Below are 25,233 nucleotides of genomic sequence, written 5' to 3'. Positions count from 1 at the left end.
AGGTGCAAAAACATTGGGACAAGTCTTTAGGGAAAGAAGATTAGAAACTAGAAGGTTTTTCCTTTCCTTTTCTCTTTATTTTTTTTTTTTACTCTTGCTTTTTTCTTTTCTCCCTCATAGCTTCCAGTTTCTTCACACAAAGAAGGATGTCTCATTGCTTCATTTTCATATTTGATCTACTGCTTTGCAGACAAATACTCTCTGACCCTGAATATATTTTTCTGTGCCAAAATCAAGTTTTTGTTAAATAAAAAAAAAAAAAAAAAACAAAACAGGTTATGTTAAATGGAAATTCTCATCCCTTTCCTTAATAAGATTTTTCTGGAAGAAATAAGATGAAATAAGGAGAGTTTGTAGAACATTAAATGAAAATGAAATGTGTAAAGTTTACACATTAATCTACATAAACTCTTCTTCCAGCTTGTGGAGTGAGGTGATTTCGTTTTATGAGGAGAAGGTGGAGTCTGTAAGGATAATTTCTTTAATGGGATTTGCAGACAGCTGAAGTGGGAGGTGTGTCCTCTTCTCTGCCACCTTCCCAGAGCCCTGTGTCTTTTAGGGCACGTTCCCACATGTTCACTCACCTTAAAGGTGTTTTGCCTGACTTGCTCAGCTGTCTATTTCAAAATTGCTTACATGTTGCTTTCCAGAGGAATTCAGAGATACAAAAGGAGGATGATGGCTTCTAAAGCCTAGATTTCAGAAGCAAAACAGTAGAAGCCTAGGACCTTAATGCTGTATGAATTCTTCAGTTGCTGTACAGGGTCTTTTTGAGGGGTAGGCTGCTGGCGAGCTACTTCCAAATCAGACACACCTTTGGGTTGGGCTATTTTGGAAACTAAGTAATTGATGAGGCTCAAGGTATGGTCTGCTAGGAACAACTGATTTTATTGTGTGTTTTTACAAGTACTTTGATCAGCTGATGCAGCTGACTGACAGTCTCCTCTGTAAGTAACTGGGGGCGGAGTGGTGACCTGCTGTAAGCCTTTCCTGACTTTTTCCCTAAGTGGGGACTGCTGGCTTTCAGGCAGCCAGGCAAGAAAGGAAAGGGGACGTGATATGGGGGTCCCTTTATTTGGGGAGAGCAATCCCTTCTATTCCCGGATATGGAATGGACTAAGTCAGAAGCTGCAAGGCAAAAAATCCTGGGATAAACATCTGGATGAAATCTACTTACTCCAACAGAAAAGGTACGGTGCACTTCAGCCTTCTTGTCTTCTCTTCCTTCTGCTGCTCTCCCTGTAGCTGATTCTCACTCTTTCCCCTTAGGCTTTTCTGCCAGTAGATAAACTTTAAACAACCCTGGAGCACTTTTCTCTATCAGATTTCTTCTTTCAAGGTGGAATGCTTCTGGAGTTCCAATCTTATCTGCTTTCACAGGTAGATTTACCAGGTTGCAATTGAATTACCCTGAGTGCAGGACATCAGTCACAAATTAATAATGTATTCTCTTGTCTTTCCTGCTTCATTGGCAAAACTCACAGGAAAATAATGAAGGTTTGTTTTTAATTGTTATTATTATTGTCATCATTATCATCAACATTATTATTATATTAGGAGTGTGTGTGATGCATAGGCTGCAGTCAGCTGAAATAGTGGTGCTTTTTTGTCAGGATTTTGCTTTCTGTCTCTCTAAAGGTTGCTCTTACTGTGGGATAGAGTAGGCTTAATGTTTTTGAACGTTTTGGGGGGTCAGTCAATTCCTGGGTCAGACTGTGGTTTCTCAGACCTCTGACCTTGGTGACAGCATGTACAGTGACTCCTCTTAGACCTTAGATTATCCAGAAGATTGGCTGTGTCTTCCCATGTGAGCACTGAAGGCTGTTTGTTACTGCTGTGCAGGGCTGCTCCCTCCACACACAGAAATGTGGGACTATTCATGGAAATACAGCTGGATCTGCTTTTCATTGTCATTTCTGCATGCACAAATGCTCAGTACTCAAATAACAAATTGCTTCAAGTTGCTTGTAAAATCTGTTTTTTCTTTCCATGCATAACTCTGAACATCTGTGGGGACAAAAAGGTGACTGTGTGGGACAAAATCTATCTATACATACGTGTATATACATAAATGTGTAGAAATATGCAAAGAAGAAGATTAAGAGGGACAAAAGTACACCTTTGGGGAAAGAATTGTATTGTTATCTAGCTTCTGACCAAGTAATAAAGCCTGTTCCAGTTTACTTCAGGGCAGTGGGACTTAAATACACTTAAAATGGGAGGGACAATGGGAACAATAGTGTTTCTGTGGAATGCTAAATTGTTTACACTTTGATGTGTTCATAAAAAGCATCATAGGTAACTGAAAAATAAGTTCTCAGCAGATTATGTAAGATCCAAATGAATGCAAAATAGAAGCTTAAATATATTAATATATCAAATTAATTATATTGACTACATACTAATAACTAATACTAATTAGCAATAAATTGTAATACATCATTTTTTATGATTATAAAATTATCTTCATATTTTTAAGTCAAAGAGATGTGGAAGGAAGCTCTGCTGATCTCCATCTAACCTCCGACTTGAAGCTGAACTCTTGCCAGCAAGAGATCACATTGCTTAAGCTCTGTCTAGCTCAGTCTTGAAAGCTTCCCAGGTCAGAGATTCCACCATATCTTTAGGTACCTGTTGCAGTGCTGTAGTAACCTCCTAGTGAAAGTGTTTGTTTGTTTGTTTGTTTTTTCCCAAATATTCAACCTGATTTTGATGATATTCCTGTCCCTTGTTTACCATCTGCTGTTGCCAAGAGGGGTTTGGTCCCTTCCTTTTTGTTGGTCCCTTTCACAGGCTCCTGTTAGATTGCCACTTCTCTTTGCTTATTGTTCCTCATGAGTTATGTGCCACAGGCCCATGAGCATCTTGTGTTTTGATGGAGGAAAACATAAAAAATGTTGGTCGTATAAACCCTTCTGCATAAACTTCTCTTAGATCACTGTAGTGCAATCCCACTGGCCCTGAAGTAAACTTTCTGTGTTTCTTTATAAAGCTCCCTGTAAAACAGATGCAGTGAGCACAATATTCTCTGTGAAATCAGGGTTGCATGGGGACATGATTGTTCCCTTCCATTTTAGGTCTATATATTTCCCACAGCTTTTAACTAACATGGATTAGCCTCCTGCTATTTGGTCACAAATTACATGGTGCCAATATGTGAAAAATCTTTTGCTAAAGAGGGACAGGACCAGCTCTTCCTCCTATTATCCTACTCTTTCCTTTCTTGTCCCCAGGGATGCTCAGAGTTTGAGGAGAGAAAAAAAATGAATATTTTGCAGAGGACTGGTTTTATTGCTTTCACATTTTTAGTTATGTACAGATAGAAAAACACAGCAGGAAGAGCTTTGGTGACTGGTGTGTGGGAACTACTCTTGGGAAACCTCTTTGTGGAAAAACTGTTGTGAGCCAAAAGGGCTTTTGCTGTGTCCTGTCATTTTGTGGTATAGAACTGCAGTGTTGTGGCTTCAGCTTGAGTTCTTCTTAGTGAAAATGGTGTTGGAATAAATACAGTAATTAGCAGTGATTGAATTCTACTATTGTCTCATTGAAACCCAGTGGTAAATATGTTACTGTTTAACTGGCATTCTCTGATCACACACAGAAAGTCTGCAAGAGAAGAACAAGGCTTTTTTTTCCTGTCTGAGGACTGGTGATAATACCTGAAAACTGATTGTTATGGTAGTTGTCACCTTCCCTGGCAGTGATGTTCATTCTCTTTCTTGGTGTAAAACAGTCCTTTGAATCTTACTAGCAGTAGATCTCAGCATTATTCACAGAAAGGGGTTAATGTTGCACTCTATAATATTTCCCCAGGGGAATCCAAGTTCAGAAAATGCAATACAGTCTCCTAACACTGAAGAGGACTTAGAGTTTATTTGGTCTTAATCTTCTGGTTTCTCTCTGTTGAAGACTATCCTTTTTAAACAGCCTGTAGCTCAATGTGGAGTCCCAGGGACAGTGGTCACATCTCATATGTCCTCTCTAGAATCATCTTTGGAAGCAAACTCTGGGATCTGCACAGCCTGAAGCTTATGAGCATAATCCCTCAACATAATTGATAATGATGGAGAACAGAAAGATGAATGCTTATGAAAATTTGGGCCTGATAGAGGTGAAGAAGGATCACATGTCTGTCACAGTGTAATAGATCCTCTAGAAATTATTTTCAGTGCAAGAGTTTCCAAGGAAATGTGAACAAATTCCTTCTACAATGTGATTTTAGAAAATCCAGCCTATGAGAATTGCACTGCTCATAAAAAATAAGCAATACATAAATTGGAACAAGTGAGTACATGGTAACAGTACTTGTAAATGTATAACAATAACGTAGTATTTTTCCTCCTGCTATTGCCTGTATTCATAACTTTGATTGGTAAATAGCAAGTAAAGCACAATTTGCATAACTTGCAGAGAGCTATGGTCATTCCAAAGATGTCACAATAAAACCTTCAGTTTCCAAATTCTTTAGTGGCTCTTTAGTGTCCCAGAGCAAGGTGCTTTGCTTACCCTGGAAACAAATGTGGCACAAATAAGGAAGCAGCTCAGCCTAATGCAGGTGAACTGCTTTGTTTAAGAGCTGTGCAGGGACACAGAGAGCCTTGAGCTTCTACACAAATCTTTCTCAAGCTGGTAGTGAATGAGATGTTCCCATAGTTTGGCTGCTCATTTGTCTAAACAACATTACTGAGTTTTAATCCCACAATTTAACGTAGGATTGTCCTGTCTTAAAATCCATAATGCCTGTCACTATTAATTGGTTTGTTTGCTCCCAAAAGTGACAGTCAAATAAAGATGCCAGCTTTCAGTTCCAGCACTTCATTTATAGCTTGTTTCAACAACAGTGCTTCTGAGTAGTCAAGATGCAAAGAACAATTGGCTGCTGTGCATGAAATAAAATCAAAAGCATCAATAGCAGCATTTCTGGTCTTTTATTCTACTGATACACCTTCATCCTAATGCAAGTTTTGAGACTAATAACGGAAAACAATCTCCCTAATTTCACAAGTGTAAAGATCCTCCAGAAGTCGTGTTTCCCCAGCAATGTAGAGACATACACACACCCAATCTCAGCCTAAGATGCATCTCAGGCTTGTAGATTTAGGAAGTTATTTGATTTCCTAAACTTGACCATAGGTTTCCATATAAAGAAGAAAACTTGAAATTTTTGCCCTGAACCACCCCCCCCCCCCTAAAAAAAAATCAAAAGCTGTTGGAAAAAAAATTTTTAGACACAGGGTGAGGAACACAACCTGGAATAAAACTGCAAGAAAATCCCTCTTGAGGAGGGCTGGAAGTTTTGATGCAAAATGAAGTTATACATCAGAGAAAAAATTTCTTTTATGACTGCTTCAGTGATAATAAATAACAACTAACAACTTCTGAACAATTAAAACAGTTCTAGCATGAGATTATTCTTACAATGCTCTCAGATGCAGAATTAGAAAAAAACAATATGTTTATGCAAGCAGAATGCCCTGCTGGAAATGACTGATCAAGATTTCTATTGCTTTGTGTGGCAGATAGTTAAATATCTGACAGCATAAGAATTCCCTATCAGTTTCTTGTTTAGTAACATTGGCAATTATTAACCTGTTTAATTTATTTCCAGAGAAGCTCTGTTTACTCTCAGCTGAAGGGGCTTTGACATACATGAGGAAGAGGTCCCAGGTGCTGGGTCTTGTTGCTGATGCTGAAGAAATTTGCTGACCCTGTTGGTTGTCCAAGCCCCTGTTATCTGTCTCCTTTTCACTTGGGGCAATTATTCCCTAACTCCTTCTTTGGCATCTTGCTAGGTGATTGCTTTGATCCTCTTTCAGTTGGTTGGCTTCCTCTGAGCAGCCCTCTGCTCTCCTGAAGGCTTTCTCACTTTTACATGCACATGCTAGCAGAAGGAGGGGAGAACATGAATCTCCTCTGGCAATTTCATGATTCATTCTGGAGCATGGATATTCTGAGCACAACAGGGAAACACTGAATCTTAAGCTAATATAATATTCTGATGATGAATTTATATCTTAGGTTAAAATAACCACTTGAGAACCCCAGGAACTGACTCTCTATGGGCATAAAGCTTGAAGCTGGAAGCAAATTAGAGCAAAGAATGGGGAAATTCCATATAGTAAATGATTGAAGTTGTAGAATCTGATAAGGGAAGAACAGAAAGAGATGCTTCATTGCATTTCTGGTGAGTTCAGTCGTGAAATAGAATCTTCAGATTGGTTGTTGTCCAGACAGTTCACATACTTAACATATTTCCCTGTTCTGAAAGAATAATCATAGCAACCCAAATTCTTCTTTTTATAATGAAATTAAGACTTATTTACTAGTCTTTGCATTCTCTATCTCTCCATGAGTGAAATGAGCAGGCTGCACTCCAAAAGAAGTGCTTAAGGAGCTAAAAGGGTACATATTACCAGCAGAAAGTGCTTGTGAAATCTTTAACCTTGTTTAGAACTGTTTTACATGACTCCCTCAGTCAGAATCTGACCTACATTTTATCTTCTCTTTGTTTCACAATGGATTTTCGGGTGTTCCTGATTTTGCCCTCACCTATATTGGAAAAACAGCTCACGGCTTCCTGAGCACCTCATGGAATCACCTGTGAAGAAAACTGGCTGATAGTAAGGCATGGCCAAGGCTCACTAATGCCTCCACACTGACACATTCCTTAGCTCAGCAAGAAGAACCCAGGAGCACATCCAGGAGGATACTCTTGTGGTTCTCCTTGCCCCTTGGAATTACTGGTTGGCTACTGAGCTGTGCTTAACCTAAACTGATCCTGTAAGGCAACATCCAGTCTGCCTAGTGTTACAAACTTCACTTAGCTGGGTAAATCAGGAGCTTAGTGTTCCATGATTCCATAGCTGTTGAAAGGGATGAACAGCATTAGAAGAGGAGCTTAACTTAGATGTGCTGAATTATCGTCTCAGGGAGTCCGGATATGTCTGCTGAATCGTTTTCTGAAAGCCAGCCTCACTGTTCAGTGACATAATGGTACTTTCTGGAAGCTAAGCATCTACTGTAGGAAGCTCTGTTAAGAGACTTAAGTTACAGATTTTGCCAGCTGCTGCTTTGACACTCAAAGGGGCCCAAGTAGTAAAATGCAAAACTCTTGTGCTGTGTTTGATCTGTCAGAAAGAAAGTTGGTTAAATATGCAGAAGTTAAATAATTGAAAATGTTTTGAAGGTTCTAAATTCAGGTGACTTTGTTTAATTTTTTATATTAGCAAATTTGCTTCCCCTAGTTTTTGACATTTATATGCTCAGTACATTGCTGCAATGTATTAAAAATTAGTTGATAATTAGAACGGTATGTTTTAAATGAGGTTAAAATGTTTCTCCAATTATCAGACAGAAAATTAAATTAGAGTAAAAGCATATGCCAGGAACATGTAACTCACAAACCTTTGAGACTTCAGAAGCAGTGTGCCATGACATCTGCCAGCATTTCTGAGTTCCTCTTCTGGTTTGCTCTTTGGCCTGAGATGTCTGGCATTTTAAGCCCAGTTGAAGGTTGCTGCAATAAGAAGAAATGTTTGACAATTTTGCCTTCAGTTTCCAAAAGCTGTGCATAGTATTTTTAGGTGCCTTCCTCATAGCAGTATCGTGATTTAATTCATTGTTTACAAGAACTTTGGTAATTTTTGAGAGAAAGATATTGTGTTTGTGTCCTCCCATGTCGTCTCTTGCCCAATCCTTCCTTCTCTCTGAGGTCATTTGAGGGATAAAGGCTTACCCAGTAAAGTATCAACATATTAATTGTAGCATTGTTTATACTACTGAAACCCCACCTCGTTCCCACTTCCTGCCTCTGAAACTTGTCTTTTCCAGAACCACAGAGTCTGTCTTAGCCAAAATAGTGGCAGAGGTGGCAAGCTGACTTCACTAACACCGAATCTTAAGACTTTTGCTTAGAGTGCCTCTTCATTTAGTTCCTGTTTGTTTGGTCCTAGATGCAATCTCCTCATCAAATCATCTTGTCATTAGTTAGTAATGAAACTGACGCATGAGTAAGCTATAGAAGGAAGACTTCCCTAACTGGGAGTGTGAAGGACATATAAAAATATCTCAGAATGGCTCCCTGATTTGTTGAGGATGGTTCTTTTTATCCTGAATGTTTTTATTTCTCCTCTGCATTTGAGGGGTTTTCTAGTTTAGTTTCTAGTGACTTAGACAACGGGGTGTTTTTGGTGACAGGAAGTGCTCATTTTCTGGAATGATAAACATGATGTTCACTTATGCTTCGATTACTTGTAGCCCATGTCCCTTAATTTACACTTACTCAAATGATTTCTATTTATCTGTATAATTCTGATATTTTTTGTTTTGCTTTATCCCCCAAATTTTCTCAAGTCTCTCCAGTGTCTTTCTACTGTAAAGGAGAGCAGAACTCTCACATTTCAAGCTGATTAAATCCAGAGATAATAGCATATAAATTTCTTTTAGATTCAGTATCTTGGTGTTCATAAGATAATTTAAAGCAAGAAATACATATTCCTGTGAGCCACATAATTCATGTTGCCTGCTTTCCTGTTGTTTTATTGTTAAACTGTCCTGTACTTAAGATCCCTGAGTTGCAAGAAGACATTTTTTGCAATGGGCCATTCCTATTCTCTGTGTCTCTGATGTGGGTTTTATTGTGGCTTATAACAGAGTTATATCCACAGGTAATGTATCCTCACATCAGCGTTACCACTTAATGCAAGGCACCTATTGCTTTATATAGGATTTATCCCCAAAATCTTGTAACTAAATAATGCCAGAATACATGGAACATCACCAGGAGGAAGAATTTACTGTATCTGCAGGTGTATGGTTTGACTAATGTATTTGTCCCACGGGGGTTTTTGGATTTTTGGGAGGAGTGCTTAAGACAATTATTGCCAGTTGCTAGATAGTAGTAAAGGGACTGGATACCAGATAGAGGCTGGTAGAAAAACAAGGGCTGGTTCATATCAGCTTGAATTTGTCATTTTCCACTGTAATCCTTAGACTTATTCCATATCACACATTGCAGCCTGACCTGGGCCACGCTGGATAATTAAGATCAAATTAAATATCTGTACAAGAAAACAGCAGGGGTGAGATAAAAGCACAAAATTTTAATTTGAACAGAGATCTAAAACTGACCTTGTCTTGTTGGGAGAGAGGATTCTCTTTCATACCGAAAACTCATGAGACATAATTTTTTTCTTTTGGTTTGAGAGGCTTTCCTCCCCTTTAATCTTTATCTCCTGAATATGGATACTTATAATTATTTATTTGTATAAAATCAAGAAATCTAAAAGCCCACTTCAAACCATTTTTCAATTTATGATTTAAAAGACGAACCTGAAAATACTCAAGGATAACAGAAATATTTACCTCAATTTTGTAGATTTTGTTATTTTTTTAATTTTGTGTGGTCAGTTCATGATTTCGAACATTGGCAAACCTTGTTTGGATGCTGAGCAAACACTGCAGGTAGCTCTCTTCAGGTACTAACACAAATTGATAGGAACACCACCTGAGCCTTCTCTTTTCTAGACTAAACAGTCATAGTTCTCTCAGCCTTTCCTCATCTGAGAGATGTTCTGTTCCATTATAATTTTTTGCCTTTTGCTGAACTCTCTCCAGTAGCTCAATTTGTTTTTGTACTGAAGATCCTAAGACCTGGATACAGGGCTCTAGGTATGGCCTCACCAGAGCTGAGTAGATCACCTCCCTTGACCTGTTGTTTGCTTCAAAGACCTTGCTGTAGTGAAGTTTGGTGGCTGTACTTGGAAATTCTTCATCAAGCCCAAAAGATACACTCAAATAACCCAGATCCTCATGGAAGACTCGAGGACATGCTTCAGCTATAAGTGAACCACTCTGTCTGGAACTTGTTTGAGTGCATGCTCTTTCCCAGGACATGAACATATTTCAGTTCTCAACAGTTTCCTCAGTTCTCTCAGCACTAGAGAAAAAAGTAGTATAGCTAAGCTGTCAAATTTTTCTCCATAACTTTGTATATGGAAGAACTGCATTTCAGAGCTCAGTCTCTTAATTATAGGAAGTGTTGCCAGGTTACAGATGGAATTCCTGTTTTCCCTTTTCTATCCACTATGGCAGCAATTCAGACAACAACCTTTTCTTAATTGATTGTGCTGTGTGAAGAAGCAACTGGCTTTTTCTGGCTCCTGAGATAACTCCTTGCAGAAGGGCTTCAATGACCCATCATTCACTATTTCTGTGCCTCAAAAAGTAGGATATAAAAACAATAAACATTTTGGTTTAGGCAGCTTTCCCTCTGCTGCCACCATATGGCTCAGCACCAGTAAACCAAGAGATGAATTTAGGTGTGTTTTTAGAATTGCATTGCTCTGCTTTTTCCTGTTTTGTTTTTTTTTTTTTTCCTCTTTTGCATTCAAAGAATACCTCAGATGGTAGATGTGCATTGCTGATTTTTCAGTGAAAATGTTCAGGATACAAACTGTCTCAGCAAAGGCCATGCTAGCTCTGGAGAGAGGCACTGTGTGTTTGACTTTGTTCCTTATCAGCCACTTTTTTCTTGACTCCAGGATCTGGGAATCCCCACTCCTCCAGGCTGCCAAAGAGAACAACCTTGCTGCCATTAGGAAACTTCTCACTGACGGAACATGTGATATCTATCAGAGAGGTAACTGGGATTACTTGAGAAAAATGGTTTTCTGTGGAAGGCTAGAACTTCCTACAGTGAGCAGCTTGTTAGTTTGCTAAAACATTTGCATCAGCAGCCTCAGATGACTTAACTCTATGTCAGCAGCCTTGCAACAAAGTGAGTTTTCTGAATTGGTTGTGCTCATTTACTTCATGCCTGAGGTCGCCCATCACTTACAGACACCTTAAGTTTCTGCTCAGTTTTCAGATTCTGTTGAAGTGAAGGACAGAGACTGTGCAGTCGTGTGGCTGTACCAGGCACTGCTCAAGGGAGGACATAGCCCTCCTGTAATACCACACCTCAGTGAATCTATTTCTGCCCTTTTTTTTTCTGCTCTCTGTACAGTTGAACGTCTCGACGATTCTCATGCTTGTCCTACTGTTTCTAGGCGCGGTGGGAGAGACTGCCCTTCATGTAGCTGCCATGTATGATAACTTGGAGGCAGCAGTGGCTCTGATGGAAGCAGCTCCTGAGCTTATCAATGAGCGGATGACATCAGAACTTTATGAAGGTAATATCACTGGGAATAAGGATGGGCAGGATTCCCTGTAGGAGGGGAGAGGAAGTACTACTTGTACATTTGGGAAACTGGCTTATACAGTTCCTGGTTCAATATGTTGCTGACCTCTTGCACAGCAAAACCAACACGCAAATGGCTTCTGACCTTTCTTGGAAGGTGGAATTATATTAAACATGAGTACACATGTGCAAACATGCAAAGGCCTTGACCAGGGAATTGCAAGTGATTGGAAAGGGATTGCAAGGATATATACAGTTTGCTTTCTGACATACTTGTTTGTAAAAAAAGGGATATCTGCCTGACCTCTCTGAAAGGAGAAAAAGTAGTTATTTGGTTGAGAAAATGAGAAATGTGGTCACTGCTTTTAAGGCTAGACTCTTACCCAGATTTTTAAAGAATGCTTCTGATGGAGTACACAGAAATTCCAGTCTGAATCTCAAAAACAACAAAATAATAATAATGGGGTTTTTAAAATTCTAAAGCCTAGTTTGAAGGATTAGAGGAAGTCTTCTGGAGTTTTGTCTTGACTTTATCTTCATTTCTTATGAAGGGAAGCATAGTCGATCTGACAACTTTCTGTTTGCTTCTCAGGAGAGAGTGACATGTCTTGATTTTTCCTAGAAAAAAAAATCTAGAGAATGCACCCTGTTGGGGTTTTTTGGCAATTTTGAAGTCAGTTTTAGTAAATTAATGAAAATATATAAGTAGAACGAAACGTCTGGAAAATCTCTAGCATAACACTTTGGACACAACAGGGATAACTTCAAAGCCAATTCCTGTAGCTGCTGTCCATTTACCATGACTAACATGTGAACTGCAGGCTGCTGATCAGCCTGAAGTTGCTTTCTTGAAAGACATGGTTTTGTTTCTGTGTCTTGCAGGGCAGACAGCTCTCCACATTGCAGCAGCCAACCAGAACACCATGTTGGTGAAGGCTTTGCTTAAGAGAGGAGCCAATGCCAGCACAGCAAGGGCCACTGGGCACTTCTTCAGGCGCAGCTCCCAGAACCTTTTCTATTTTGGTACAGCCTTAACTTCTCCCCTTGCTGCTATAGGAGGGAACCAGCAGAGTGGTGAGGGGACATGGGGAGCCTTACTTTAGTCCCCATCTAAAGTGGATAAGCAGAGGCTCCTATCTCTAAGTGTCATCAGACATACACCTTTTAGCAGAGAGTAAGACTTCCTCTGAGTGTGTGAATGTTATGTGAATACAAACAATACACATTTTAATAGATTGGCATGTATGCAAATAAATACATGTATTGTATAAAAATTGTAATATAGTGTCTTCCTAGCAGCAAATTACTTGTCAACCTACTTATGGAGGTAGACCACTGAAAAGAACATTTCTTCCTTTTAGTGTTGTGTGGGACAGGTCTTCTTTAACCTTTCTGATTAAGATGAGAAGTGGGGCAGGAAATTTACAAGTTACCTAAAGTAATTCCTCCTTTCATATCCTATGGCTTCATAGCATGGATAGCTTTCCCTCAGCATGCTTCAACCTCTCCTACCTCCTGGATCCCTAATGCTGTTTCTCCCCATTCCTTTCATTTCAGGAGAACATGTTTTATCTTTTGCTGCCTGTGTGGGAAATGAGGAAATTGTGCAGCTGCTCATTGAAAATGGAGCTGACATTAAAGCTCAAGATTCTCTGGGTATGTGCTGTGGGGCTCAACAGAGTGGATCTGGACATTTTAATTCAGGCTGTCATCCATGCATGCAAATATTCTTCTCTCAGTAGAAACAGCTGTGGGATGAGGAATATGAGGAAAATAAAAGCCATCAGTCCATTCTCAGTCTTTGCACAGGGCTAGGCTATTCCAGATGCTTCATCCAGTCTGCTTCCTTCATAGGTAACACTGTTCTTCACATCCTGGTTCTCCAACCTAATAAGACGTTTGCCTGCCACATGTACAGCCTGATACTTTCCTATGACAGGAACAAAGAGGGACCAGGGTCACTTGAACTGATTCCTAACAATGAGGGGCTTAGTCCATTCAAACTGGCTGGAGTTGAGGGCAACACTGTGGTGAGTTTGTGTGATGCTGGTACCTCTGTGCAAAAGAAGTGAAGACCTTGAAATAACATCATTGAGAGCAAGGGTGTTTGTGCCTGTTCTTAGTGGGTAGGAGATACATAGCAAGATTTTTTCTCCAGAAGTCTTATGTAGGTCCCAAAAACCCTTATAAGAAATTTCTTTATCCTAATGAAAGAAATGAGTGTTTAAAGAATAGACATTTTTCCCCAATTTTTGGAGCATTTGAGTTAAACAGGTGTTAACAGAAAATGTTAACATTTAACCCAAGTAATTTTTCAAAAGACTCTCAGAAATTATTGTCTTGTTTGTCTAGATTTCATTACTTTAAATGTGACACATGAGAAACCTCTTTGGATACCCACAGGCATTTATTCACAGAAAAAATCTTAGCATTTAATGCAAACCCTCATCCTTCCCCTCACTGAGAAGTCAAAGTTGTTTAGTGTTACTTCTGTAGATTCACAAGAGACAGGATCATTTCCCTTGTCACACCACTTTTTTGATGTCTTGTAGAAGAGTATTAAAACATTTTTTTTCTAATCAACATGTAATTCCATCTGAAGTCTATTGTCAGGAACTATAACTGTGTCAAGTAACTTTAGTAGTTTGATTAGAATATAGAGTAAAAATAACTCATCCTTTACGTCAAGCATGAACTAATAATCAAATGGGAATCAGAAAAATTTCTTCCACTTCTTAACCTGCTGTAATTGTTCCCAAGAGATATGAGAACCACAACAGCTACCAAGTTCAAGGAAAACATGTCATAATTGAGGGTTTTGAACAACTTTACTTGTTCTCATTGCAAATACACTATATACTGGAAAGCTTCTGATATCCTATATCATTGCCTCCCTTCTTTTCTCCTCAGATGTTTCAATACCTAATGCAGAAGCGGAAGCAGAATCTCTGGTCCTTTGGCCCCTTGAGCACTGTGCTGTATGATATCACAGAGATTGACTCCTGGGCTGAAGATCAGTCCTTCCTTGAGCTCATAGTATCCACCAAGAAGAGAGAGGTACTGCACTGCATGTATTCTGTGTGCAGACCGTGGTGATTATAGAAGGGGAATAATGATGAGTTTGAGGGTTCAAGCTCACTGATACAATCCATAGAGCAAGGACTTAGTACCATGAGCTGCAGAGGACTCGTGAAGTATGGGGGTTTATTAATGGTCTGGCTACATCTGATGCTTTTACATACAGTTTCTTCTGAGGTGTGAAAATTGAAGGTTATTGAAAGAACTAGATATGAACAAACTACAGAAAAGGGTTTTCTCTCAGCAGGCTCAAAGATACACTAAGAACCTGTAGAGTAGCTCTAGCAAGTATCTTCCTGTACCTATGATACTGATTAACTCTCAGAATATCCCTGTGAGACAGGAGTACATTCAGAAATCCTAAACTGGAGTGCATTTAAAAACCACTTGCTGTTATTATTCCCTTCATTTAATGACAGGTTATGACTCAAAACAAAGTGGGTGAATTATCTCTGCTGTAGGCTTAAAAGCTTGTAAAGGGATTAATAAGACAAAAATAGCTGAGTGTAATGGCGAGCTTTGATAGATCTCCCTAGGACTTTCAAGGTACACAACCCCATCAGTTGCAATGACCTTAAATAATCCTAACAGGACAGGAAATGAATCAGAAGACACTTCAATTAGCACAGTTCTGCCCATCCTGTATTATTTCCACCTATCAAAATTTTAGTCAAACCTTTCTAACTGAAGTTAGAAGGTGCTACTGGAGAGCTTTGCTATGGAGCTGCTATGTCTATGGAGCTCCCATTTGCTTTTATGTGAAATCATAAATTTCTGTGAGTGGGGATACATATAGAAATCCAGGGAAAAGCAGTCCATGTCAAAAAATATAACAGGCTAAGAAGTTGTCTGCTTTAGAAGACTAAACCATAATTCTAAAAAGAAAGCAGAATATTGGGCCTCTCTTATCCCAAAACATTCATATAGTGCATGCAGATCCAAGAATCCTAATTTCAGAGGATAAGATGTCCCCAAATATCAAGAGATATAATGCTTTATTTTCCAGAATGCTCTTCCTTATATGCAGTTGCAATTTTTTGATGCATAGCTAGTAATTCTTTTTTGCAATTTATATGTTTAGCCCAAAATGTTTGCTGTCTCTCTAGAAGAATGCCACATGTGAGCCCATCCCATCTTCCCCTCCCAATTCAGTATTGGACTAGAGAAGCACCTTTAGCCCCCAGACAGAAGCAGGTTCCTCTCGTATTAAGGGGAATGCATACATACATAGGTACTAAGATATATTTTCTGATCCTGAAGTGCTTGAAAAGTAAAAAAAAATAGATAGGAACTAAGCTATGGGAAGATTATAGTAAGCTTCAAACTTGTATTATTCCTTTGAAAATGAAATATACTCTCCTATGCAAAGAATTCTGGAATACTGACTTTTGCAGAAACCAGAATACCCAGAGGTGGAGTCTCTCTCAAGCAGTTTTGATCCTTTATGATGTTTCATAGACCATTCAAGAGTTTTGCTGGAGTCTTGTCCATTTATGGAAACATTCCCTGCACTTTGTGCACTCAGCAATTTTTGGCTGACTTAGAGGAAACAGGGCATTGTAGGAAGAGAAGAAAAACATCCAGAGTGCATTAAGTAGTTTTTATTTAAAGTAATCCAGTCACAACAATTTGACTCACATTTTCTTCTCACTTACTGCAGTAGTCCCCTAAACAACAGAAAGTAAGCCTAGAAATATTTAATAAAGTGTGTGGTGTGTGGCTCAAATTCATAGGTTGTAACGTACACCTGTCTCTCCTACTTGTGCTCTGTCAGTCTTCTAGTGTAAACTGAAGGCTTGATATAGGCAACTCAATTATCATCCAGATAATAAGGCAGAAACTTAAAAGGCAGTATTTTTACATAAGCCATAGAGCATCAGACAAGTACAAATATCTTTTAGGAAAATGTTTCAGTTTTCTTATTTTAAAGTGATACAGAAACTTGTGTTGTTGTACTAACAGGAGTATTCTGTCATCCTCAGTTCTATGTTCCTACACAGAGGACAAATTTATTCCAGTATCTAATATGCTTTTCCACTGGTACTCAACAGCTGTTCTCTGCAGGATATATTTCTTTTTTCCAAAGCTCTTCATTGTCAGATTGGGAAAATCCAATGCCCGCTAGATCATTCCACTTTTGCAAAGTAAATTCAGTTTCATAATGCTTAATAGGGCAGATGAGAATAGTTTGTTAACACTCTCTCAGAAAACTTGCAAATGCTGTTTATGAGACAACACACTTTTGGCAATTAATTCCTTCTTTCTCTCTTCCTCAGGCACGCCAGATCTTGGACCTAACACCTGTGAAGGAGCTGGTGAGCCTGAAGTGGAACATGTATGGTCGTCCCTATTTCTGTTTCCTGGCCTTGTTCTACATCCTCTACATGGTCTGCTTCACCATGTGCTGCGTCTACCGGCCCCTCAAACCCCGCACGGGCAACAGAACCAGCAGCAGGGACAACACAGTCTATGTCCAGAAAATGCTCCAGGTACTGTGGCTGTAGGAGTCAGAGCCCCCATTGGGCAATTCCCATCTAACCTACTTAACTGGAAAGGCCAATCCTTGCCCAGTCCTCAGCTATTGCAGCTGTCCTCCTCCCTTTTCTCAGCCAGCTGACCTTTGTCAGGGAGGAATAGGAGGTGTGCTCTGTGCTCCATTGCTGTGGCTGGGCTGGTTCCTCTGGCATTGCCAGGTCTACTCATGTTTATTATAAGTGACAACAGGTTTTCTCCTCCTCCATCCTCTTTTAAAATTTACTTTCACTTTATTTAAAATTTAATTTTGATTTTCATTAACTTTATTCTTCAGGAATCATATGTGGCATATGAGGATGAGCTGAGGCTGGTGGGGGAGCTGATCACAGTCATTGGAGCTGTAGTAATTTTGGTCCTTGAGGTAAGAGAAACAGCTGTACAGTTTCAGGTTTCATCAAGGCAGATTTTACTTACTAGACAAACATGGATTTGTGCTCACTACTTGGTAGGGCTTATTTGCTTGAGTGCTTCAGCATAGGTCTATGGCAATAGGCATTGCCAACAGTATCTATTAGATGAGAGAGACTGTGGCAATGTCCTAGTAAGGCTCCAGGTGCGGAAGAAGCAATTAGAAGGATTGGTTACACTCTCAAATACTGTCTGCAGGGTAATCCACAGTTCCTGTTAGCACCATCCATGGTCCAGCTGACTCCCAGATGTTGCTTCACCCAGCGCCCATAAATATTCCTGTGTTTAGGGCTCCTGGGTAAAGTGATTTCTCTGCATAAACAGAAAAGTATGTATTTAATTGGAGGTCAGTTACTCTACAGACTTGTAACAGGAGCCTTTCTCAACTACCCCCCACTTGATTTTATTGTAATAGGAAATAGAAGATTGAAACTTTTTTGAGAAAACTCAAAAAATGATGACAGGAAGAACTGAAAATAAAACAGGTCTTGTAAGCAGCTTTCTGCCTATATAGGGTGCATCAGGCACAGTGTAACACCTGGCCAAAGGAGGTGATTGCCCCCTCTCTGCTCTGCAATGCTGTGACCTCAGCTTGAGTGCAGTGTGTAGTTTTGATTCTATGGTAATTCTATGGTATGTTCCAGAAGGACAAGTCCTTCTTCCTGTGCTTAGTCAGGACTCTGGGGCTAAGTCTGCAACCAACACAGTGTGAATTATAACAAAATCCTTTGATTTCCCAAGAAGGTCTTTTTTGTCTTTATTACTGAGGCATCTCTCTGTGACAAGTCTCTCAATCTGCCCAAGCATTCTCAGATTTTTCAGCAGTCTCGGTCTCATCCCAAGAAGTGCCCACCTGGCTCAACCACGCTGATTTTAAAGTAGCATAGAAATTGATCCATCAAAGGGAGATGGGGCTGACCCTAAGAACTTGTGAATATTGGTGGTTGCTATGATATTTAGTAGTGTTGTGGAAACTGTCTGAGTCCTTAAGTTTACAGGATGTCTCTCTTAGATTCCAGATATCCTTAGAGTTGGAGCAGCAAAATACTTTGGACAAACAATCCTAGGAGGGCCTTTTCACATAATTGTGTAAGTATAGAACATAATAAGTTTAATAAATATATTGTCTATCATTTTCTCCACTGCTCTCTTTTGCCAGATGAGTCACTTTCTCCATTTTTTTTAGAGTATTCTTTTTCTGGATTTATTTCTCTTAATGGCTCAGCTAATATTTCCTTTACTGAACTTCTTTTTGCTGTCTCTTCTTCCTTGCAGCATCACCTATGCTTGCATGATCCTGGTGACCATGGTGATGCGCCTCACCAGCACAACTGGGGAGGTGGTGCCCATGTCCTTCGCCCTGGTGCTGGGGTGGTGCAACGTCATGTACTTCGCTCGGGGCTTCCAGATGCTCGGACCTTTCACCATCATGATCCAGAAGGTGTGAGACACAAACAAATATGGGCTATCCTGGCACCTCTTTGCAGATAGGGAGAACTGCAAGAATTCTTTTTTGCCCCCTCAGGACTATTTGCTTAATTTGCATTCATGCCAAATGGACAGGTTCTTGTCTGCACAGAGCGTTTTAGAACTTTCACATTCTCTCTTTAGTGCAAAGGTTTCCTTTAGTCTGCTCATGGTCTTATAATCTGGAGAAAGGTTTACATGGGGTGGCACTGTGCCTTGGTGGAACAGTTGGCCCTTATGGTGGCTCTGTCTTTGCTCTACAGATGATATTTGGAGATCTCATGCGCTTTTGCTGGCTCATGGCTGTGGTGATATTAGGCTTTGCATCAGGTGAGTCTACAAAGAGAAAATAATCATATGCTACCCCTGCCAACTGCTTTGTATGAATTAAGAATGTGGGTTTTGATTAAATATCTGATTGACTTCTGAATAGCTGGGAAAACTGGTGATGATGTTTAGCTTGTATTTCTCTGAGCATGGTCATTTTCCCACTACTGACTTCTGTTCTCAAACCATGAGTTTTGTTTTCACTTCTTGCTCTTTCCAGGGTCGTAGAAACTAGGATAATTCAGATAATTCCATATATTTTTAAGTCAAGATTTAAGAACTTTTTATTATTTATTATATTTTTATATATTTATAAAATATATATTTATATTTAACATTTATTATATTTTTCTCTGGAAAAATTGATTAACACACATAGCTTTATTATATTCTCGAGGATGAAAAAAATACTACTTTGAGAAATAAATAAATAATCAAAGTGATTTTGGGTCATTTTATCATCGAGACCAGTGATTCTAATCAGTGATTTGTCCTTACATAGAAACACATGCAGGTCCTGCCCAGACCATTTTTTGGTCAGAATCTCTTATAGGATTCTGTTATTCCTTCTGGAATGTGATTCCTGTTGTTAAACTCTCTCTTTTTTTTTCCTGATTTCTCCTCTTCCAGCTTTTTACATCATCTTCCAGACAGAGAACCCTGAAAACCTTGGGCAGTTCTACAACTACCCCATGTCCTTGTTCACCACTTTTGAGCTCTTCCTTACTATCATTGATGGCCCTGCAAACTATGATGTGGACCTGCCCTTTATGTACAGCGTGGTATACTTTGCTTTTGCCATCATTGCCACCCTCCTGATGCTCAACTTGTTAATTGCCATGATGGGTGACACCCACTGGAGAGTGGCCCACGAGCAGGATGAGCTCTGGAGAGCCCAGGTAATCTAGTTAAGGTGGGCATTCCTACCTTATTTCAAATAGCAGCTAAAAGCTCATCAAGCCTTTCTTGTTCAGGCTCCCTAGAAGTTTGTTCCCTGTGGGGAATCTCTTGTTAAATAGAATTGAAGTTGCATCTTTTTTTTTTTGCAAATCGCATTGCTGTGTAACTGAGAGTTAAATTATAATTATAGGGGTTTAATAAGGGGGGATAGAACACTAGGTAATGATTACAGGAAGGCCAGAAATGTCTTTCGATCCACTAAAAGAAGTTGGCCTGACTGTCTTGGTCAAAAGGCAAAGAAATTAAGCCAGTTCTATAGCTAATCAACAGGAAATCCTTTTTCTCTGCTTTTCTGTGAGAAAGAAGTCAGACAAATGGTAAAATGTAGTCATGTGGCCACAGTGCAAGTTCTGATGACAATTAAAATGGGTATAGATACCCATTTTAACTCTTCTCTAGCTTGCAATTAATTAGCCTCATCATTTCCATGAGGTATAAAAGAAAGGAAATGGAACAGAGTTTTAAGACCACCATTACTTCTTCAAAACATGTCACAGGTAGGCCTAAATTAGTTACTGCCTTATTTGAAATGGAGTATAGACTCTATAATTGTTTTTTCCCTTAAAGAGCTGTAATGAAGTACAGTATGGGTCAGTGCTGATGAAACGAATATTTTTGAAAGAGAGTCTGATTTTTTTTTTCTAATTCATCTGAGCATTTTCCTTTTTCTCGTTCCAAAGGTTGTTGCTACTACTGTGATGTTGGAGCGGAAGCTGCCGCGCTGCCTCTGGCCCCGCTCGGGAATCTGTGGGCGGGAGTTCGGGCTGGGGGACCGATGGTATCTCAGGTGAGTTCCCTTGGAGTGTGTGCATGTCAGGATCCAGCGAGAAGAACCCAATGTATGGATGTAAATAAAGAGCCTTTCCAGTTGGCTGGGGAGTGTTTGAAGTGCTGTCCTTACAGAATAGAGACCCCAGTCTGTTTTCTGTCTGTGACTGATAGATAGACAAGCACTGTCCCCTTCAGAAATCTCTGCTGTGCATTTCCTTGTGAAATCAGCTGATGCCTTCTCATCCAGTAGTCACATTGGACAGAAAACTGCATGCATTATAAGACCTGAATTTTTCTTTCAAACTTCTTGTAATGACTATCACTGAACTTCACTGCTGGGCTTGGTTGGCTCTCCCTGTCCCTTGGGTACATAAAATGACAGAGGCAGAATCAATCTATCAGGCATTCAACAGCATTGAGCTGCCTTGTGAATGACTCAAAATCAGAACAGGGAATAATTAATATCAAAATTTCTTTCTCAAGTGAACCTAGTAAATATGTTATATTTTGCAATGACTGTGTCAGGTGGCAAAGGCACAGGTCCAGGATTTCAGTTTAGGCACTGAACTAAAAAACTGTCAGTAGTCTGGATAACACTAAATTTCTCATTATTTCTGATTTTATTCAATATTTTTGCTGAGTAAGAAAAGAAATAACTTTTAAGCATTTTCCTTTTCTAACTGTGCCATCTTTTGCTGATAAAGCCAGAAGGGGGAGTGGTGGCTGTATGAATCATAGAATCATAGACTCATAGAATATCCTGAGTTGGAAGGGACCCACAAGGATCATCAAATTCTAACTCCTGGCCCTGCACAGGACTTCCAAAACTGTAGGTTTTGCAGACATATTGAGCCTTGTGGATTTTCTTATTTACTGGGCAGAAAAAGCAGACCTAAAGTGGTGCCAATATGCAACTTTCAGTCCAAGGCATGGAATATAGAAATATATTGCAAGAGCAACGTCCCACAAAGTCACTGGGAATAATTGGGAATGCCAATTATTCTCTGGATGCTGTGAGAAAAGAGTGCTGTGATTTAGTTCTGTCAAATCACATGGGTGTTCCTTATATATGTGTGGGATAGTAATTCAGAAGACAGTCTGTAAGTAATGTAGAGGTTTGGTGGAAGTGGAGCAGTTAAATAAAAGTTCAGCAAGAGATGAGTGACATCCTGAGGCTAGCAGCCATAGAGTATCAGAGGAGGAAAGACAAGAACAGAGAAAATAAATTAATATGTGCATATATATGAATATATGCATATATCAAGGTCTTCCAATTGCTTACAGCTGGCAAAATGGAAAGGGCAAATCACCATGGGCAGACAAAGGTACTGAAGTCAATGATGAGGACAAAGGTCTTGGAGATAACTGTGCTAGCAGCCTCTAGTGTCCTGCCTATAATCAGTTTCCTGTGCAGATTTTTCTGGAATATCTGTGTCAGTAGCCTTGTTTTTTGGAGGGGTTTTGTTGATGAACTATCACTGTTCTGCTTCATTCAGTTTATATTTTCTAATCCTCTTCCAGAATTGAAGACAGGGTTGATCCCAACAAGCACAAGATGATGCGGTACACAGAGGCATTTAAGGTTCAGGATAGGGATGACAAAGGTTCAGAAAAGCTGGAAACCAACGGGGACACCTTGTGCAAGAAGGAAATGTCTGCTCTGTCACTGTCACGGAGCACATCCAGAACTAGTTCTCACCGTGGCTGGGAGATCCTGAGGCGCAACACCTTCCGCCAGCTCTGTGGAGAGGTTGGTCCTGCTGTGGATGAGGAGGTCTATGATGTCTAAGAAGCCTCTATTTTCACTCCACTATATATGAAGTGGCCCTTTTGCCATGACAGTTGTCTTCTACAGCTGTTCATGCACTCCCCATCATGCCACACACATTCATCAGCCTTGGAGAACTCTGCTGGTGAAGATTTTGTGAGCAGTTCATGACATCTGTGCTATGACAAAAGAACGCAATTTTTTCTCTCCTACTTAAAAGTGTCTCTGCAATTGCACTGATATTTGCACCGAGCTGGTGGGCTTGTTGAGCTGTGTTATGCAAATGATCAAAAGAAGCCTGCAATGGGATTTCATCCATTTACAATGAAGTGATCACAGTAAGCCCTCTTCCAGACTGTTACATAGAGTAAAATCTTCCCATCCAAGTTTCACAAAATTGCAAGGCTCCCATAGCAAAGAATGACTGAAGTTCTGATTTATGATTTTATACAGAACAGAAAAAAAACCCCAAACTCCCCCAAACGTCACAAATCCTGTAACTGATCTCAGGAATGAAGGTAGTTGTTGACACTGTGATGTTTGAAAAGGACTGTAACTACTCAGCTGGCATTCAGGGCCTGACAGATTTTGCCCTCTGAAGAAAGGCAGTCTCCATTAACTGCAATTTCAACATTTCTGGCTTAGCAAGACTGTTTTGGTTTGGTTTGCTTGTTTGGATTTTTTATTGGTGATGGATGTTTTTGTTTGTTTTAATTTTTTGTAACATGAATGCACTTTAAGCTTTTGAAAAGATGTGATTGCTATTCCTGGGAGGATTCTGAAGTGGGAACTTCTTTTCCAATTGAGAGGGTCTATGACCTGGATAGGTGACTTTCAGCAGTGTGAAATTTCAGCAGAGATATTTGTCTCCCAAGTAAGCTAAAGCTGGTCTTTTTTTTTTTTTTTGTGGAAGAATAGGTTTCTGAACCAGAGTTCCCTGACTTATAACTGAGCCATCAAGATTGAGTAGTGAGCTCCTATTTAACACAGAAAGAAATATTGAGGAGGTGTTGAATAGATGAATACGAGCTATTGCAGAGACAGTTCAGAAACTGGTGCTTGCTCTGTCTCTCTCTGAAAGTCTAAAACCATCCAACGAACAACTTAAAGTCTAAAACTGTCCAATGAACAACTGATTTGAACAGTGAACCAGTTGGATGAATGTCTAAAACTGTCCAATGAACAATTATCAACAGTTCCCTTCCAGGCATGTGCCAGTCTATCAGTTTATCATCTGCCTCAGGCCACTTTAAGAAAAAATGAAGAAATGTTCAGAGAAATGGACAGTCATTTCAGGTTTTTTTTGTATTCTCAGGAGTGTGGAGTTTCATTCCAGTAGCAGAAGTTAAGCAGAAAGCAATCCACGGTCATAACATTTCCTTCCAACGGTACTAGTAACAGCAACTTTTTTGTTTAAGAAATTAAAATTATTATCTAGCACTAGACTTTGAGCCAAAATCACCCTGTGATAAACAAAGCAGACAAAAAAACTGAATCCAGTGGATTTCTGATTGTATTGAAGTATCACTGCAAACCTCTCCTACACCTTCTCACTTGCAGGTGCTGTAATGAGTATCATGATCTTTGCAATCATGTGTATTTATTTAAATGCCCACTTTCTCTTACTTGAATGCTTTTTTCTTTTTGTCCTCTAATGGAAGACAAACAGAAGGATGTCACTCTGGAATTCGACTGTATGCTTGTATGCTTTTGAGTTGACTGATGTTATTGAATTGAAGGTGTTGCCTGGTCTCAGTCACTGAAGTGCTGTCAGTCCTTCCGAAAACCTTTGGCCTTTTCACTGGTGATCTAAGGAAATGGGAGCAATGTGGTACATTAACCAGAACTGTGAAATGTTGCTCTGATTGTAGATTAATTTTATTTCATAGTGAATAGGCAATAGCCAGAAGGGGAGAACTAAGGATTTTCAGGTCATAGCTATCCCTGGCCCCAAATACAGTAGAACTTTTACTAGTTTGAAAATCACTGAAATACAGTTACAATGGAACCACATACTGTCATTTCTACAAAAGAACTCGCCCTTGTCACAAAATAATGATAATGATGATGATAATAATAATAATAATAATAATAATAATAATAATGGTAGTTTGAAGTTCCAGATGTGTAAGCCCTGGTTCTGATTTTACATTCTTCTTCATTGCTATAAATATTGAGTGATTTGATCTTAGATATTAAAACAACACTTTGACATGGCAGGAGGCAGAACCTAACTCAGTTACCAGTGGTAAGCCATTTTTTAATTTTGGTATCTGCTCTCCAAGTGCCTTCTTTCATAAAATTGCACCCTGTGATCCTTAGCTTTCAAACTTCCTGCATAGAACCTCTGCAAACAGCAGCATCAGAACTGTGTGATTGATTTTCTGACTTTGGAATTGCCTAATGTAAATAGGATAGACAATCATAGAATCATAGAAGGAAGAAACCTTTGAAGGTCATGTAGCCCAGAAACTGAGCAGGCACATCTTCAACTGGATCAGGTTGCTCAAAGCTCTGTCCAACCAGACTTTGAATGCTTCCAGAGATGGTGCATCCATCACTTCTCTGGAAAACCTGTTCCAGTATTTCACCACCTTCACTGTAAAAACATTTCTTACTGGTTCCTATTGGAATTTGACTTCCAGTTTCCTAAAATGACTTACATATTTTTAAAAAACCAAAACCCTGGAGAAAGACCCCCTTGTGCAAAAGGGGGCAGAATATTTTACCAATAGTAAAT

The 25,233-nt window shown here is 39.5% G+C and overlaps 1 protein-coding gene across 1 annotated transcript; it reads left to right on the top strand.

Moving 5' to 3' along the window:
- Window positions 1-1,059: 1,059 nt before the first annotated feature.
- LOC118688387 (transient receptor potential cation channel subfamily V member 6-like) lies at window positions 1,060-22,514 on the top strand. Its single transcript, XM_036385912.1, has 15 exons — window positions 1,060-1,190; window positions 10,542-10,639; window positions 11,049-11,171; window positions 12,062-12,202; window positions 12,737-12,835; window positions 13,034-13,209; window positions 14,090-14,236; window positions 16,534-16,746; window positions 17,067-17,153; window positions 18,213-18,289; window positions 18,476-18,641; window positions 18,931-18,997; window positions 19,625-19,893; window positions 20,635-20,741; window positions 22,247-22,514. The coding sequence occupies exons 1-15, from the start codon at window positions 1,060-1,062 to the stop codon at window positions 22,512-22,514; spliced, it is 2,169 nt and encodes a 722-aa protein (XP_036241805.1).
- The last annotated feature ends 2,719 nt before the right edge of the window (window positions 22,515-25,233 follow it).

The sequence above is a fragment of the Molothrus ater genome, chromosome 2 (genome assembly GCF_012460135.2).
Source record: "Molothrus ater isolate BHLD 08-10-18 breed brown headed cowbird chromosome 2, BPBGC_Mater_1.1, whole genome shotgun sequence".
NCBI lineage: Eukaryota > Metazoa > Chordata > Aves > Passeriformes > Icteridae > Molothrus > Molothrus ater.
This window is presented reverse-complemented; position numbering and strand designations above follow the sequence as displayed.